The 16,510-nt window shown below is 27.8% G+C and overlaps 4 protein-coding genes across 8 annotated transcripts; 2 read left to right on the top strand and 2 right to left on the bottom strand.

The window, feature by feature from the left end:
* Positions 1–463: 463 nt before the first annotated feature.
* LOC130447301 (tetraspanin-9) lies at positions 464–9,309 on the bottom strand. Its single transcript, XM_056784043.1, has 6 exons — positions 9,110–9,309; positions 2,858–2,951; positions 1,483–1,674; positions 1,242–1,427; positions 957–1,187; positions 464–804 (listed from the first exon to the last, which is right to left on the bottom strand). Exons 2-6 carry the CDS (start codon positions 2,918–2,920, stop codon positions 721–723), a joined length of 756 nt encoding a protein of 251 aa, XP_056640021.1. The 5' UTR covers positions 2,921–2,951; positions 9,110–9,309; the 3' UTR covers positions 464–720.
* On the top strand, positions 5,357–5,991 carry LOC130447302 (uncharacterized). The gene is made up of 2 exons (XM_056784044.1): positions 5,357–5,616; positions 5,694–5,991. The coding sequence occupies exons 1-2, from the start codon at positions 5,424–5,426 to the stop codon at positions 5,819–5,821; spliced, it is 321 nt and encodes a 106-aa protein (XP_056640022.1). The 5' UTR covers positions 5,357–5,423; the 3' UTR covers positions 5,822–5,991.
* Positions 9,310–9,989: 680 nt separating the features above from the next.
* Positions 9,990–13,406, bottom strand: LOC130447407 (nuclear RNA export factor 1-like). 2 transcript variants are annotated; one of them, XM_056784208.1, is made up of 9 exons: positions 13,168–13,406; positions 12,914–13,111; positions 12,720–12,861; positions 12,477–12,664; positions 12,101–12,244; positions 11,115–11,332; positions 10,889–11,057; positions 10,524–10,831; positions 9,990–10,469 (listed from the first exon to the last, which is right to left on the bottom strand). In XM_056784208.1, exons 1-9 carry the CDS (start codon positions 13,300–13,302, stop codon positions 10,355–10,357), a joined length of 1,617 nt encoding a protein of 538 aa, XP_056640186.1. In that variant the 5' UTR covers positions 13,303–13,406; the 3' UTR covers positions 9,990–10,354. The 2 variants fall into 2 exon arrangements, with proteins under 2 accessions (XP_056640186.1, XP_056640187.1); XM_056784209.1 differs by lacking the exon at positions 12,101–12,244 and having other exon boundaries at positions 10,294–10,469; positions 13,168–13,381.
* LOC130447408 (CCR4-NOT transcription complex subunit 7) lies at positions 11,761–15,982 on the top strand. 4 transcript variants are annotated; one of them, XM_056784212.1, is made up of 6 exons: positions 11,761–11,901; positions 14,005–14,202; positions 14,256–14,478; positions 14,535–14,811; positions 14,869–15,009; positions 15,616–15,982. In XM_056784212.1, the coding sequence occupies exons 2-6, from the start codon at positions 14,091–14,093 to the stop codon at positions 15,745–15,747; spliced, it is 885 nt and encodes a 294-aa protein (XP_056640190.1). In that variant the 5' UTR covers positions 11,761–11,901; positions 14,005–14,090; the 3' UTR covers positions 15,748–15,982. The 4 variants fall into 4 exon arrangements, with proteins under 4 accessions (XP_056640190.1, XP_056640191.1, XP_056640188.1 ...); XM_056784213.1 differs by having other exon boundaries at positions 11,850–11,901; positions 13,987–14,202; XM_056784210.1 differs by lacking the exon at positions 11,761–11,901 and adding an exon at positions 13,820–13,931.
* The last annotated feature ends 528 nt before the right edge of the window (positions 15,983–16,510 follow it).

A 16,510-nucleotide genomic window follows, 5' to 3' on the forward strand; every position in this document is an offset into this window, starting at 1 on the left:
CTAAATAAAATTCATAGTGTAAAATATAGTCAGTTCTTTTATAGTTATTTAATAGAGAATATCAAAAGTTAGAATCAAAGTTGCGATCTTTGTATTTTTTATTTCCTATAATTCATTTTGAGGTGACGTCACAACTATCCTTCATATTGTCTTGGAGGACGCATATTGGGCTATTTTCATGAAAATTGTGGTTATATTGTTGTTTTTTGCCCAAAGCTATTCATTTCCATCAAAACATCTCTCAAAATAATCAATTCTCTATACAAAAATGGAATAAAGTGTTTGTCCACCACGACAGTATGGCCGACGTCTCAAATCACCTTATTCGAGATGACCTATTGATTGAATTATCTGTAATTTGTAAACTCAAAATATCATTTTAGGATAAAATTTACAACGTGGCAACAGTGTAAATATCTCTAGTTTTAAACGTAAAAAGGTAAAGGTACAAAAAAAGACAACGTTTACTTAAATAAGTTTATTATACATTTTTTCTATTAAAATCACTTATAACCGTAAATAAATATTTTTTTATAATAAATAGTTAATTTCAATAAGATAAGCTTGATTTACAACGACTTTGGACAACGTTTTAAATTATATTTACAATCATTTCATAATAAATATACAAAATAAATAGATATGTATATATATAGGACAATTAAAAAGTCGTAAAACATTGTTATCGTTGTGACGATTTTGCTATTTTAAAAATATCCGTTACGAATAAGATTTGTACGTCCTCGACCTTCTTTTATGTTTCACTGTACAAAAAAGTATCATGGAAGATATCAATCCATACAACTATAAAAAAAAGCATTGCATTGAAATATTTTATTATTTATATAGAAAATTCGAGTTTAATTTAGTCAACAACGCCATATGTCACTTGTCAAAGTTAATAGCTATATTGATCTAATTAGTAATAGTAAAGTGAGGTTAGAATTTTAACTTACTTGAAAGAAAGCAATTAGTATACCAACAAATCCAATAATATCCAGTCTTCTTATGAAAAAATTGTGTATTTGGGCGTAACAGCCTTGGGTATAAATATTTACATCTCTAATTTTACCACAATTAAGGTCGTAATTAGCTGGAAGGCAACAGGAATCTGGTACCCATTTCTCGTCCGGCCAAGCGTCTATCATATACCAATCTTCATAACTTTTAACCCCACAACATCCAAACTTGAAAAATTAAAATTAAATATCACATTAATTAAACAATTAAATTCGTTTTACTTGAACTTGTATATTATCCCATATCTGCACTAAACTGTTCGGCCCTCGTAAAGACGTATTGTAATGATGGTATATGCCGTTTTGTAATTCCTCGCTGAACGTGTGTTTCAAGCTGTCTCGAAATATGAAAGCTAAAGATCCGAAAATAAACTCCAGCAAAAATATGAATACGACTAGGCAAAAATACTAAAAATGAAAAAATGATAGGGAATACCAAAAATACGTCGAACGAAATTTTTACCGTTATAAGCATACATCTGTTTTGAAACCATGAACCACAACATGCGAAAAAAGAAAAAGTAAAAGTTATGATTCCTAAAGCTATGGCTAAAGCATCAGCACTAAGTAAGGCGAACTGAGGTAGTAAATTCGTATACCCCTCGTAGGCTACTCGTAGCCATATTCCGCCACCCAATAAACCGCAACCAGTAATCTGTAACATAACCACAATACATAATTATTTTATTTATATTTATATATTTATATTTATAAATATTTTTAAGATGCAATTTCATGTGGACGCTCGACGCTTGCTCAAAACGTCAAATAAGATCACGTGGTACAATTTTGACTGGAAACGTCATCTTAAATTGATGCAGCGTCGAAACTAATCATTGTTAATTTTTCACATGATTAACCTACGAATTTAAATAAACAATTATTGAACAAATCATCTAATAACAAAAGTGATATATTTTTTCGGTGTTTTGAGCTCTACTCTGCATTAATTTAAGACGGCGCTCCAGACGAATTTATACCACGTGTCCTTATATTTGAAAGCTTACTTACTAGAAAAAACTTAAGGAATACGTAGTTTCAGCTGTATTAGTTTATTGAAATAGATCTAAATAGTATCTGTGGAGTTTTCTTAATATCACAAAACAACTCTCGATACCGGAAGAAACCAAAAAAAACCTATTACGGTCGATTGTTTACCCCACGAGTCATTCTGACGTTGATCAGCTGTTTTCTTAGATTTACTAATAAAAAGAAGATTTCAAAAGCAAAATTAGAATAATAAATTTCGTATGTTTTGGGTTTAATGGAAATATCTTTCATAATACATTAAAAAGAGAAATTTATGACGATTATATAAATACTATTGTTTGCTTACATCTATTTAACGTCATAAATTTATTTCTTTATTAAGAAAACAATAACAGTAGAGATCTCTAGTACCCATTGTGTATACAATTACAGCTTTTTATTCTCACGTACTTACATAATTATTAATAGACTTTCGAGAAATATCAAAATTTAATGTTCGAAATAATAAAACGAATTTGAAAATAAACTTTTCGTTGTTATAGTATACAAATAGTATTTGAAATGATGCTTTAAAATAATTTTATGTTCCATAGAATCTTTCAATCATTCTTTACAACAGTCACAATTATTTTCAATATTTAATGTTAGAAACATGTTTCATCGTCAATGATTTGCTAAATGACTTGTTCATAGTAGCATTACGAGCGGCAAAGGGGCCGTTGAGCACACGTCGTACCCCATCTGGTGGCTGCCCAACGAAATTGATCCTATTTGATCCAAACTGCAGTTCTTTGTGTAAATGTTCAAAATGACTTGTGATTGTTGACGTATTATGAATATAAACTTACCCAAAACAACACATTAACCCAACAAAACACTACTCGTATACAAGTATAACCACTAATCGACATCTTCAAGCTTGTGCACCATCAGTTCGTTAACCTGCAAAGTGTTTTTTTTTTATAAACAATTTAAAAAAAAACAGCGAAGTAACACTAATTTACTTGTTAACATATAATACTTGAATCGACGTTTTTTTTGCAAGTGGACTTCAACCGAGTCCGAAATATGATAAACTAATTTGTTGACCTCCAGTTGAACATATTATTGTAAACATTTGAATAATTTATTATTATTTTTGGTACATATTTCGAAATTTGTATTGATTAGATATCGGGTGCTATTAGCATAAGGCAGGAATTGACTAGAATAGGTTTTTAGAAGAATCTGGTTCTGTTTATTGACTCATGATGGATGTAGACGATTCAAGAGTCAAACAGTTTAAATTTATCATATTTAGTACAGTGAACAACGGTAAAAATGTGGTATCACCTCAGGATTCCACCAAGACGTATGGATTTGCGTGAAATTTAGGAATTAAGTTCTATTTATTCAAATATTCACTTCAAAATCTACCCTATGCCAATATATGCAAATAATTGTAATAGATCAAAACTACCCCTTATTGTCAAAATTCAATAAAATAAAATTCAAACCATTTAGAAATTAAAAAAAAAAACATTATTAGGATTAAAATTAAAATCGCATGATGTTATAGTTTACTATTTATGTTTTTCAATCCTTAATCATTGTATTTCAACCCTTAAAAAACCCCTCTTATGATAAAAATGTAAAAAAAACAAATATAGTTAGTATTTCATCTCACTTAACTTATATTAAATGTTTTTTTATTTTATTCAACTCAAATGTAACTTTTTCACCAATTTATCACCCTTAAAAATCATCCCTTATTACGAAAAAGTTGAAAAAAAAAAACAATTCTGATCTTATTTATAGAATTAAAAATATTAGGTATGTTAAATTGACTTTTTTCGTAGTGCTTGATTTGTAAATTATTATTTTTATCCCTTATAAACTACCCCAAACTTCTTGATCCTATTATTTGTATTAAATTAAAGTGATTTGAGAATTTATAACATTTTATTTCAATTAAGGAGGGTAGAAATGATGTTTTTTCATGAAATGGAGGGATTCTATCTTATTTTCGTCTTATAGAGTCTCATTTTAATGTTTTTTTAAAGTTGTTCAAAAAATATTCAATACATTTTTTTCGTAAAATTGACGGTTTTTCATTTAATAAATTTTTCAAAATCTTCTATTCACTAAATAAATTCCACCTCTAATAACTCGGTCTGTATTAGGTAACCAAAAAAACAAAACATTCTTTTCATTTTTTTCAAACTACATTTAACCCCCCTACAGTTTTTTCGATAAAATCTAAAGTTTTTGAACTATTTGTGAAAAATTCATTGAAAATGCTTTTTTCCATCGATTTCTACAATTAGTTTCAATAAAAAAATTACTTCCCCCTAGTTGGGGTGATATTAACCCCCAGAGAGCACATATCGGCATAGAGTAGACTTCTCTTTTTCAGGTATTTACAATCTACTGTTAAAATTTCAAGCAAATCGTCTTGTTGGAAATCTGAGATAAAAGCCGTGGTTCACTGGACTAATAATCTAAATTGGTCATTTAGTCAACCATAGATTTATTTAACTAACTCTAATAACATTACAAATGGAAAAAAACACTGTTTTAATAAATGAAATATTCATTTTTTAGTGATATATACAAACTTATCAAAAAATTATTATTAACTCATTATAATTGTGAATTTATTAGCATATATTCGTGAAACTATCATATGATAAAATTATAATGTGTAATGACGTCATTCATATCACCAAGGTTATATATTGCAACCGAATAGTTACCAGACCTAATACATTTTTATCATGTTTGTCAGTAAAAAAAGTTAATTTATTTTTTTACTGTAATATATTACAGAATTCGGTTCATTTAATAATACAGTAGCGTTACTGTAGATAATTTAAGTTTTAAGTACGATTTATAATTATTTTAAAACAAGTTTTATTATTGGCGTTGTTAAAGATATTAATATAAAATCGTATTTGAGTTAGAGAATCTTTATATATAAATTATTATTTATTCTTATTGCGTTTTTTCTAAATATCATGCATATATATAACTTCATTAAGTTGGTCATTATTAAAATTTAACGCCATCTTCACTTTTAACTGCAAAGCTATAAGATCAATTATTTAATTTTCCCGTACTACAGGAAACTGTAAAAAGCTCATCTCTCTACTTGTATTCAAGGATATCGAAATTTTTATTGTTTTTATTATAATTTATGTGAATAGAAGTTATTTAGGAACAATAATAAATGATTATCACAACTTTCAACGACATATTTTTAGTTTTGTTTAAGCCCGCCATCTACATGTTCAAACCTACAAAAATAATTTCGACACATTACAGGTAACTGTAACAGTATTGATACAATTATCATGTTTATTGTTGTGATCAAAGTAACTATGTTAACACTGAATTATCAAATTTATTTTTGACAACATAAACGTGAAAAGGAAAATGCCTTTAGCAGACGTCGAAAAAGCTTTATTAAAATACGAAAAAGATGAAGAAAAAATTGATAAAAAACTGCAAGAAATAAAAAGTGATAAAAATCTAAACGTGAAAAAGTCTGAATTTACTTCGATTAATACTCTAGATCGCGCTGTGAAAAGAAATAAGGAGTTTATCAATGAATTAGAGGTCATTAAAGGTAAAAAATAAATATTTACCCTTTTGAATATATTACAAAAAAACTAGTGACTAAAATCTTGTTTTTTGTTTTAAAAGGTAACCTCCGTTCAAAAGCTATTTATAGTCCAACAGAAATGCAGTGGAAAAGAATTTGCGAAAATTACAAAGTCGAGCCATCATTACCCGTCACAACTTGGAAATGTATTTCACCTATTTTCGTTTAAATTGCTACAAAATACTGAAGCCGCCACTGGCGAGTTTCTAGAAATCGTCCGTGAACGGAATAGAAATAGCGTGATATAAATTTCTAAGAAAATATGGCGAGGGAGAACTAGAATTAATGTTTAACCAAAGAAAAAAATCTGTAAAACAATGTATAAATAAAATAAATCGGAACATCGCTTAGTTTTTTTTTTCGTATAAAACTTTCTCTTTAGATAGAATTCTTCTAATAGTACACTATAAATTCAAAGAAATGGCTTAGAATTTTCTTAAAAGTCATAAATCTGTTGGTTACTTTCACGTACAGATCTAATAATTTGTTAAATGAACCGAGATACATCTAATTTCCATAATAAGATTACCGATCTGTCAAAACCACGTGACCATAAATAGTCAATTGAAATTACTGAGTGGATTGATTGAATTGAGGTTACATTCAACTTCTTTTAAGATATTTAATTTGATATATTTATACGTATATTCAAAGTAACTCGTTTTGAATAATTTTAAAGTCTAATAATAAAATTCTTGACCTTCTTTCAAAGACATATGATTTCATTGTTAACATATTCTTTTTTTTTTGGTTCATTCGCGACGAAACAATGAAGTGTCACATAACTGTATATCGAATAAAATGTCACTGAAGAATGTAATCGAGGTTTATGTCTAACTAGACCATCACATAAATTGTTAATTTAAAAAAAATATATTATAAGACAAATAATTTTCAAGAAAAAGTTTGTTTTAAGATTGTTGTCACGTTTATTTTAAGATAATGTGTCAACTTTTATTAATTATATAATTGCTAGTTATAATACGAGGGGTATTCAAAAATTTAAACATCGTTATTGTTTTTATAGTATTTTATTACTACTTCAATCATTTTTATAATAAAATTTCAAGTCCTAGTTTAGCAATATCTGCGTATAGTAATAAAAAGAGTGAAATCGATGCGTTTTGTATAACGTATATCACAGTTTTCTTAACTATGTCAATGAACTGTTCCAAGATCTATTCGATTTAATCGTTTTATAAGAAATCAATGATATCAATTACGTTTGATTGCTTGTAACAGAAACTCTTTTAATTGATATTTATATTAGCACACAGCTGTTTTTCTTTAAATTATTTTTTTAAATCGATTCTGTAGGTGGATAACTTTACTAATTTTATAGCTTGTTGACTTTTAACAAGGTAAATGTCAAGCTTATTAATATCGTTTGATAATCAGGCCAAAGTTATTTCGCTTAATATACAGGGTGAATAAATAGACGAAGAATATATATGTAATATAGTCAACGTTATTTAGTGTTAATTGATTTTTGTGTATTTTTTTTGATTTATAACCAAATTAAATATACTGTTAGGACTGACGAAAAACATATACGACGTCTAAGTGCTTTACCGTGAAGTACTTCCAGCATCGCTCAAGTACTTGAAAACTTTTAAGGTCCAGACGAGATATACGGACACGAACAATAATAATTTCAATGTCTGGATGTCTGTTTAGATGAAGCGATTTTATTTGAGATCATTTTCAAAACACCAGATGGAAATTTACAGTAGTTGAGCTAAATATACGTATTCTTTAAAATTTAATGCGAGTTCAAATTATAGACCGGCTTTATTTAGATCAGCATTATCACTTCAAAATCAGATGGAAGGATAAATATTGAAAGTTTGTTCGAGCAATAAACAAATAATACGAGGTGTGATCAAAATATACCGAAAAATAATGTTTACTACTTAATACCAGTTAAGATGATCTTTGTAAATTGGTAATAGTGAAGTAAACAGTAATAAGGTCGAAGTTTCAACTCGAAGAAAGGTTTAGAACGATGTATCAATGATAAATTGTGTTTCAAATGGATATAAATATACTTAACAAAGTAAAATATGGTATGAACTATTTAAAAATGTTGATGAGTGAGTTAAGGATGTTTGTCGACGTCAAAACCAGACGAAAAACTTGTTTATTAAAACAGGCGATTGATTATACAAAAGTTTAGCGAAGAAAGAGAACCAAAAATTGAAAAAATACTTTGTTTTTCATCGTTAAGTTGTATAAAATGTTTTAATCACACCTGGTATAATACTAATTACATCTAATAACATAAAACGACTTTATATATTTCTATTAGTCTTCCTTCTGTGTTCGATCTAAAAAACGTATCACACAATTTATTAAAACAAAATTTTACGTACATAATTTATGGTTCTTAACGACAAATAATCTAATATTGGATCAAACAAAGCTTTAAAAATAATATAATGTTTCAGTACGCATGTGACCTTTTTTTTTAATCACCTTGTATTATTTCATAAAGTTTAGTGGAATTTGTAACTCCCCTATTTAGGAAAGGGATTTAATAAACACTTTGTATTGTTGTAGTCACGTTTTTTTCAACATAAAAACCATAGTCCAGCCAGAACTGAATTGTACTGAATTATACAAACTGGTTTTACTACGTTAAATTTAATTAAAACCAGTAGCTCAATGTTAATGTCAAGTCAACATTCACTACCTTTCAAAGCTTAATGGCATTTAGAAAACTATTTTCTATTCCATAAAAGTATTCGGAATATATGTGTATTAACACAATTAGATTTAATTATATACGTACGCCACTGTACTTTTCAGGCACAACATAAAAACTATTATAATAAATAAAGAGTAACCTTGTGAATATTTTTATGTATTAAGAAATACCCTGTATAATTTACCATTTGTAAGTAGCGGGAAAATGACAACTTTTTGTGTGTAGGTAGTATACACATCACACCTATTTCTGAATGGAGATCGTATCTACCTACCCAAAAAACATTCAACAGGTTTATTGACACATTGATTACAGGTACCCAAATTGACGCATACAATATATACACAAAAAGATTGTACCACCAAAAAAGGTACAGTTCCGTAAAAGCATTATGCAAATATTTGTCTTTTCCAGCGGTTTTTAACTTCTAAAAGGATATAGGTACTTTAAGATGGTGTTTGATTAGATCTTTAAATTGTAAACTGTAGCTATGAGCTTATTAAAATTAAATATTTAGTCGATTTTATGGTCAATAAACATTTTCATAACATATGAAACCCATATAGCACTATAGTTTGATATTTCGTACCAGAACAAAAACCTAATATTCTATTAATTTAAAAAATATAATATTGTACTTATTTTTAATTGTTATTAAAAGTTTTATAAATGATTTAAATAAACGATATTTAGAATATCTAATAAATATTAATAAAATGTCTGTACACTACTATAATACGTAATACTCACCTTAGTTCCTTATAGTTTTGAATCCTATAATTTCAAAACACATGTTTGTTGAATTCATAAAAACAAGGTCAAGATCGGTTAATTTTGTATTGGAACTTTCTCAATAAGATCATCGATAGAATATGTAAATATTGCGTAAATGATTCGTCAATAAAAAGCGCCAAAACAAACACATTTACCACCAATGCACAACATGTACTGTTGATATTTTTTGAATTTCCTACTTCCATGTTTTGAAGTTCCGAACTACGTCGATCGGCAATTGTCGGATGAGCTCGAATGGCGGGATTTCAGTGACTTAACAGAGGTTTACAATTAGGTAAGTTTAAGGGTAATTTATTGATTTTTCATAAAAAAGGATGATTAATTGATAAAAAAAGTGAATTAAATGTCTATATATAACTATAATTGATATATTTTGGAGAAAATAAAATGTTCGACTCGAATTCAGATTAAAATTGAGTAGCAACATCATGTTGTCAATTTTTAAAAATCAGTGGTAATATCAATTCATTTCTGTAAATAAATTATATTTTGAATGTTTTAAAGAGAATAATTCACTTCAATTAGTTTATAACTATAATAAAATTACGATTTTATTCTCGATGTCACACGACTACCACCGCTTAAAATATAATTTTTAGATTTTGTTCAATGTCTGCAATTGTTAATACTAATGTCAAAATTTCTTCATTTTCATAGAGTTAATATTGAAGATAGAGAGATCGTTATAATGTCAAAACCGTACGAACGGTAAAGGAAAATAACAAATATTATTTTAATATCGATTAGAGAGAGGTAGAGAATGGTTTTATCTTTATTGAAATAATATCATCCCTTTTAGCCGCTTTCTCTATCTTTAATTTACTTCATTTAATGTTGGCTCAACTTATTGGTCTCTTTCAACAATATGTGAATATGAGGAACTAAAAAAAATTCTCTAAAGCTCAACAATTATATTTTTTTAATATGTTTCAGGACAAAAATATAAAAAAGAATTTTCAAAATTCATTATAATTCAATTATTTAATTTCTTTTTTTTAATCTTCCCAACTTTTAGGTCAAAAAACAAGGAAAAAATAAATATATTTTTTTTTAAATTTACTGTATTCATAAAATTCTTTCTTTTTTTAAATTTCTTCATATTTCAAGATGAAACCAAGGATAAAAATAAAAAAATTAAAATTTTCATATAAAAAAAAACAATTTATTCAAACCAATAAATAAAAATTTTTGAAATTTATATCAAACTCCATTTTTGGGCTGTTCAAAAACGTGATCAGGAATTTTTTCCTGATTAAACAACTCTACAAACCTAATCAAAGTATTTTTTAAATCATAATCGCATTCTTCTAGATACCTAAAAATCGAAATAAAATAATCCACGAAGAAAGAAGCACGAAACGTTACTCACTTAATGCACCACTGAGTGTTCATGTTGGTGATGAGCTTAATGGCTTTTAAAACGTGTTTTCGTTCCTCTGGATTCTGAGGAACGCTAGGGGTTTCAATTAAGGGCTGTTTGTACTTGAAACTATCCCTTACTTGCCAAGAAAGAGCGTTGTATACGTGAATTTGATCATTTACTATGTAACACAACCCATCCCTATTAATTATTTCAATTACAAATGTCCTAAAAAAACCGTATATCCTTTCGTCTGTCGAAATACCATCGATACATTCTTTAAACACCCCAGATATTGATAAAATAATGGAACTATTCTAAAAACACGGATAAGGAATGATCTAAATGAAAATTGCACGAAATTTTCAACTTACTGTATAACTCATAACGTCTACTGTAAAAGAATAAGGATCGTGTTGTGTAGCTGGTAAATTTAACAAAATATTCGCGATTTGTTGATTTCCTAAATATAAATTGTTATGCATCATCGAAAAATTTGCTAATTTTTGCAAATTTCTCGATATTTGACTGTAGGTGTGTATCCTGAAATGTACACAATATTGGAATTCTAAAAACGCAATCAATAAATAGTTTGGGTACCTTGCGCTTATAGATGTCACTTGATTTGGGTAATAAGTGGAATTTAGTGAAAGCATAGCGTCTTTATGATACAATTCCTTCAAACCTTCCCTATTATTCGAATCGTAAACGTGATAAAAATGTTCTAAAAATTGATTCACTAAAGGGGCCACTTGAAAATTGCAGAAATAATTACGTTTAGCAACAGGTAAATTGTCTAATTTCAAAAGTTGACCATCCTAAAAACACATCCTACTAATATCACTATTTTTATAAATTTAAATCACATAACGAACTTTATTCACGAAACATAACCTCTAAAAAGTGTTGTTCATCATAACATAAGATGTTTTTGCGCAGTTATCACGTACTTTTTTTCCTGTTTAGTATAAAATAATGTAGGCAAATAATAAAAGATTCAAATTTTATATGATTATTTATAAAAAGCAAATTAGAAACGAGAAACACGAAGAAAAATTCTAAAATAATGTCCATATTTTGACAATAATAAATTTTAAAACATCGTTGTTATACACGACTACCAATATTAAGTATGTAATTTCCTCTGATACAAGAGAAATGATTTCACTCACACTTTAGATATTTATATTTAGTTCGGTGGCTGCAAATGTCATTACCACACCACACGAATGCCAACGTTTATATGTAATTTTGTCGATAGCTGTACTTGTTGTACTGTACTAGATATTTATGTTTAGTGGCTGCAATTATTAACCTAAATGTCAAAAGTAAAGTTAGGTTAGATAAATAAACTGAGGCAGAGGTAACGTTTTTAACTTTGTTAAATGTGAGTATAAATTTATATTATATTAGTTAAAAATATTATTTTATTAATTATTAACAATAGAAAATATTATATGTGCATTTTTTTTAGCAAATAATTCAGATATTTTTATATTGTTATTTGAAAAATACATTTAGTTTAAAATAAATCAGCCCTACCCTGGTAAAGCAACATATTTCTATGGAAGTGAAAAATTACTTACTAACTTTCTAAGTCCTTTAACTGTATTGGTTATTAATTTAACATACTCATCTACAGATAGCTTTTCACAGAAAGGATTTCCGTCTAAATACAATTCAGTCAATTTGAAAATATTCAAATAATGTAAATTATCAATATTCGATATCTAAAAAATAGATATCAAGTGAAAAAATGGGGAGATTATGTTGTTTTGGAGGGGGGAAATATTCATCTATACTACGGAAAAGTGTTCAGAATAATTGTTATTTCTCCAAAAAAAATTAGCAGAAATAAAACTTTAAAATAAGAAAACAATATACACACAAAATAAGTAAAAAAAAAACAGAAATTAAGTTAAATAATCAATTTTAAAATAATTATAACAAAAGATTACTTACATTGTTATATCTTAAATCTATACTCTTGATGTAAGGTACTTGTGTTAACAGGGACTCCAAAGGATTCAATATTTTGATTCCGTTATTTTGCAATAAATATACCTCAGGATGTGGAAATAAAGATTTCGCTAAATGCAGTACAAAAAACATTATTTTTGGTTGGGAAAGTGGACAATACTCTAATAAATCTGAAATATAGAAGATTATAAATTTGTAAACAATAAAAAATAATCATGAATTTACCTTGTTCTTCATGGAATTTAACCAAATTAAGCACTTTAGTTAAAGTATTAAATCTTTTTGTCAAAACTACCAAAATATTTTTCTTAATGTCTATTGTAAACTCTTTTGTTGTAGCAAATTTTAATACAAGGTTGAGTTGAAACTGAAAATGTTTATATATGTCTTATAATTTAATAATACTCGCTTAAACTTACCTTTTTATTAGTTTTTGGATTAGCAACAACTAAATTATCTTTACAAAGTTTTTCTATAGCGTGTTCACAATTCCTCGCTAAAAAATTAGCGCCGTGATTGTCTCTCCAAAATGATACTGGAATCAAGTCCATAGGATAAACTTGTTCCATAATTGCATCTAATATATCATTTCGAGATGTAGACGCAGCATTGCAAACCTATTAAAAAAACTTTTCATTTATAATATAATTTAATTCAATATTTGATCACATACGATAAATTTATGCCAATAGTTCTGACTAGAAAGTAGAGCTTTGTTTTTATATATTATACCGGTTGGGAGATTTGATGCAGTAACGTAAACTGCTCCTGAATTAGGCATCATATTAGCCGCCTTTCCGATTTTCATTTTCACTATGCTTCTATCAAATTAACTGATTAACTACACTATTAATTATTTGAGGTTAAAAATTGTTGACGTTTGATAGCTTTGTTCGTTGGTTAAGTCTAGAATCGATTCTGAATTAGTTGGTAATTTATTTAAGATCGATGTAATGCTCATGTTTTCTTCTATAAGAAAGGTTACAACTTGACGTTTGATCTCAGAACACAGCTGATTTAACAAATTTTGCTACCGCTTTCTAGCAAAAATTAAATACGCTTCGAAACATTGCTTCCAGAACGTGTAGATTTTGTAGCGTATGATTGGTTGTGTAATAGTTGCACTAGGTTTCGTTCGCTGAATGCAACCATGATTGGTAAATGTAAAAGCGGATTTTTTGAAATTTTTTCACTACTCGAATAAAATTTATTTTTTTCAATAAGAAATATTGTTCTACTATTTAGATTGATTTAATTAAATATGGAAACTTTTCATTCAATTCTATAAAAGTTTTTGAGATCACATGAAATTGCCTAAGAATGTCAAATGTCAATCTTTTCAGTTGTCAAAATTATTATATATTGTGAAATGCTCATGTTTTTCAAATAAAAAATAATTTTTGATCAACTAATGTTTTCTATATAATGAAAAAAAAAGTAAGTTTTATTTTTAAATATTTATAAAACGTTTATTTTGTTCTTAATATTATAGCGTAATAATGTTTTGTAGTCGAAACGCATTATTCTAAGAAATACTAATTAATGAATGTTGTCTAAAATAATTCATTGTCAGAATTTACAAAGATTAGTAGAAATATGCCGGCAGCTACTTTAGGTAGCCTTGCACATCCGAATAATGAAGATTGCGGTATTCGAGACGTATGGGCTCATAATTTGGAAGAAGAATTTCGAACAATACGACAAATAGGTACTTAATACACAAATAAATCAACTTTTTTTTGTTACAAATTTAATTTTTAGTGCAGAAATATCAATATGTAGCTATGGATACTGAGTTTCCCGGTGTAGTAGCTAGACCTATTGGAGAATTTCGCAGTTCAGCTGATTATCAATACCAAATGTTGCGGTGTAATGTAGATTTATTGAGAATAATACAATTGGGGCTCACGTTTCTCGATGATAATGGAAAAACCCCGGGAGGTGTATACACAACGTGGCAATTCAATTTCAAATTCAATCTTCAGTAAGTATATTTGAATTGTTACCAATATTTATAGTTATTTTTATTATATTTTTCAGCGAGGATATGTACGCACAGGACAGTATCGATTTATTACAAAACTCTGGGATCCAATTTAAGAAACATGAAGATGAAGGTATAGAACCACTGGAATTTGCGGAATTACTCATGTCGTCCGGGATAGTTTTAGTGGAAAATATCAAATGGCTTTCCTTCCATTCCGGCTACGATTTTGGATATCTCATCAAATTATTAACTGATAATCATTTACCGCATGACGAAAACGAATTCTTCGATTTACTGAAAATATATTTCCCTACGATATACGACGTGAAGGTAATTTTTTTCATTATTTTCATAATTGTTTTTTCTAATTAATGTTTTCGTTTTTAGTATTTAATGAAATCTTGTAAAAATTTGAAAGGGGGGTTACAAGAAGTGGCGGAACAACTAGAATTGGAAAGGATAGGACCCCAACATCAAGCAGGATCGGATTCCCTTTTAACAGGAATGGCTTTTTTCAAAATGAAAGAGGTATGCTCAAATTTTTATTTATTAAGGATAATTTGATGAAAAAATTTAAAGTTTTATAACTAAATCAGTAAATTTTTGATAATTTGATTAATATATATATATATATATATATGTATATATATACATCTTCAGTGGATGTGTTAAAAATAATATTTATTAATCAAAATATGTTTAGAAGAGTATTCAGGACTATTGTATTGAGTGTTTCAAATATGCTCAATTATAAAATTAATTATAAATTTTTCATTTAAAGCAAAATTAGGATTACCCCAAATGGTTTCTTGGTTTCTCCATTATTTATTCCATTTTTTAAGGGGAGTTGTGAAAAAAAAACAAATTTATATATATATATATATATATATATATATATATATGTCAATATGTAGAATTTGTGGATCTAATACAATGTTTAAATACTTCCAAGCATATTCTATGATAGATAGACCAATTTCAAAACCCCCGATATGTTACAATGAATTTATTTAAATGAAGAAAAAAAAATATGATTTTCTCAATGCTAGTATCAAAATCTGGCAACATTCCGCAACTATAACATTATATTTGTTGAATGAGGTGGATATATTTTGATTTGGTGTTGACTTTTAGATGTTTTTCGAAGATACCATCGACGATTCGAAATTTTCGGGTCATCTGTACGGACTCGGTACTTCTTTCGCAGTAAACGGTACCACTAACAATTATTCAAACGACAATGGTGACACGACGAACTCTTCATGAAACTTACTTGTCCGTTGTCTTTTGAAATTGTTGAATATAACGTGGCAAAAAAATTAATGTGACTCATATTTCTGAAAAAAAAAACAACTAAATATAATGATGAATAATGCATACTGTGGACTTCTGTTGTCATAATAGATTTTAAGTTTTTTTTTTATGTTTTAAAATTAGGTTTTTAAACTCGTAAATTTTTGGAATATTGGAATTAGAAATTTAATAAAATATTTGAATTTAATTGTTGGGTTTTTATTTTCAATTTCACTTATTGTTGACGTTGACAGATGAAAGGTAAAATTTTAACCAATAGAATACGAAAAAAGTATGACAATATGAAATGGAACCAATAGGTGTTAAATATTCCTTCATATTAGATAAAGAGAGATAGTCACCAGTAGCGTGTACATTTATATTATCATATTATTGACAGATGACAAGGAAAATTTGCACAGAGTTAGAAGAAGATATGGCAACATGATAGGGGAGAAATAGTTGTCGAATGTTCTTCCATATTAGATCAAAAGAGATACTTGCCAGTGGCGTGCATATTTCTGTTATAAATATTTTAATTCATCGATCATTATTGACATTGACATATGACAGGTACAATTTGAACTAATAGTCTCCAAAAAGATAGGGAACCAATATGTGTCAAATATTAGATAAAAACAGTGTCATCAATGGCGTGCGAGAAAAATGGGGAACCAATAGGTGACGAATGTTCATTCTTATTAAATAAAAAGAGATAGTTACTATTGGCGTGCAT

This window comes from Diorhabda sublineata, chromosome 8 (genome assembly GCF_026230105.1).
Source record: "Diorhabda sublineata isolate icDioSubl1.1 chromosome 8, icDioSubl1.1, whole genome shotgun sequence".
In the NCBI taxonomy this organism is placed as follows: domain Eukaryota; kingdom Metazoa; phylum Arthropoda; class Insecta; order Coleoptera; family Chrysomelidae; genus Diorhabda; species Diorhabda sublineata.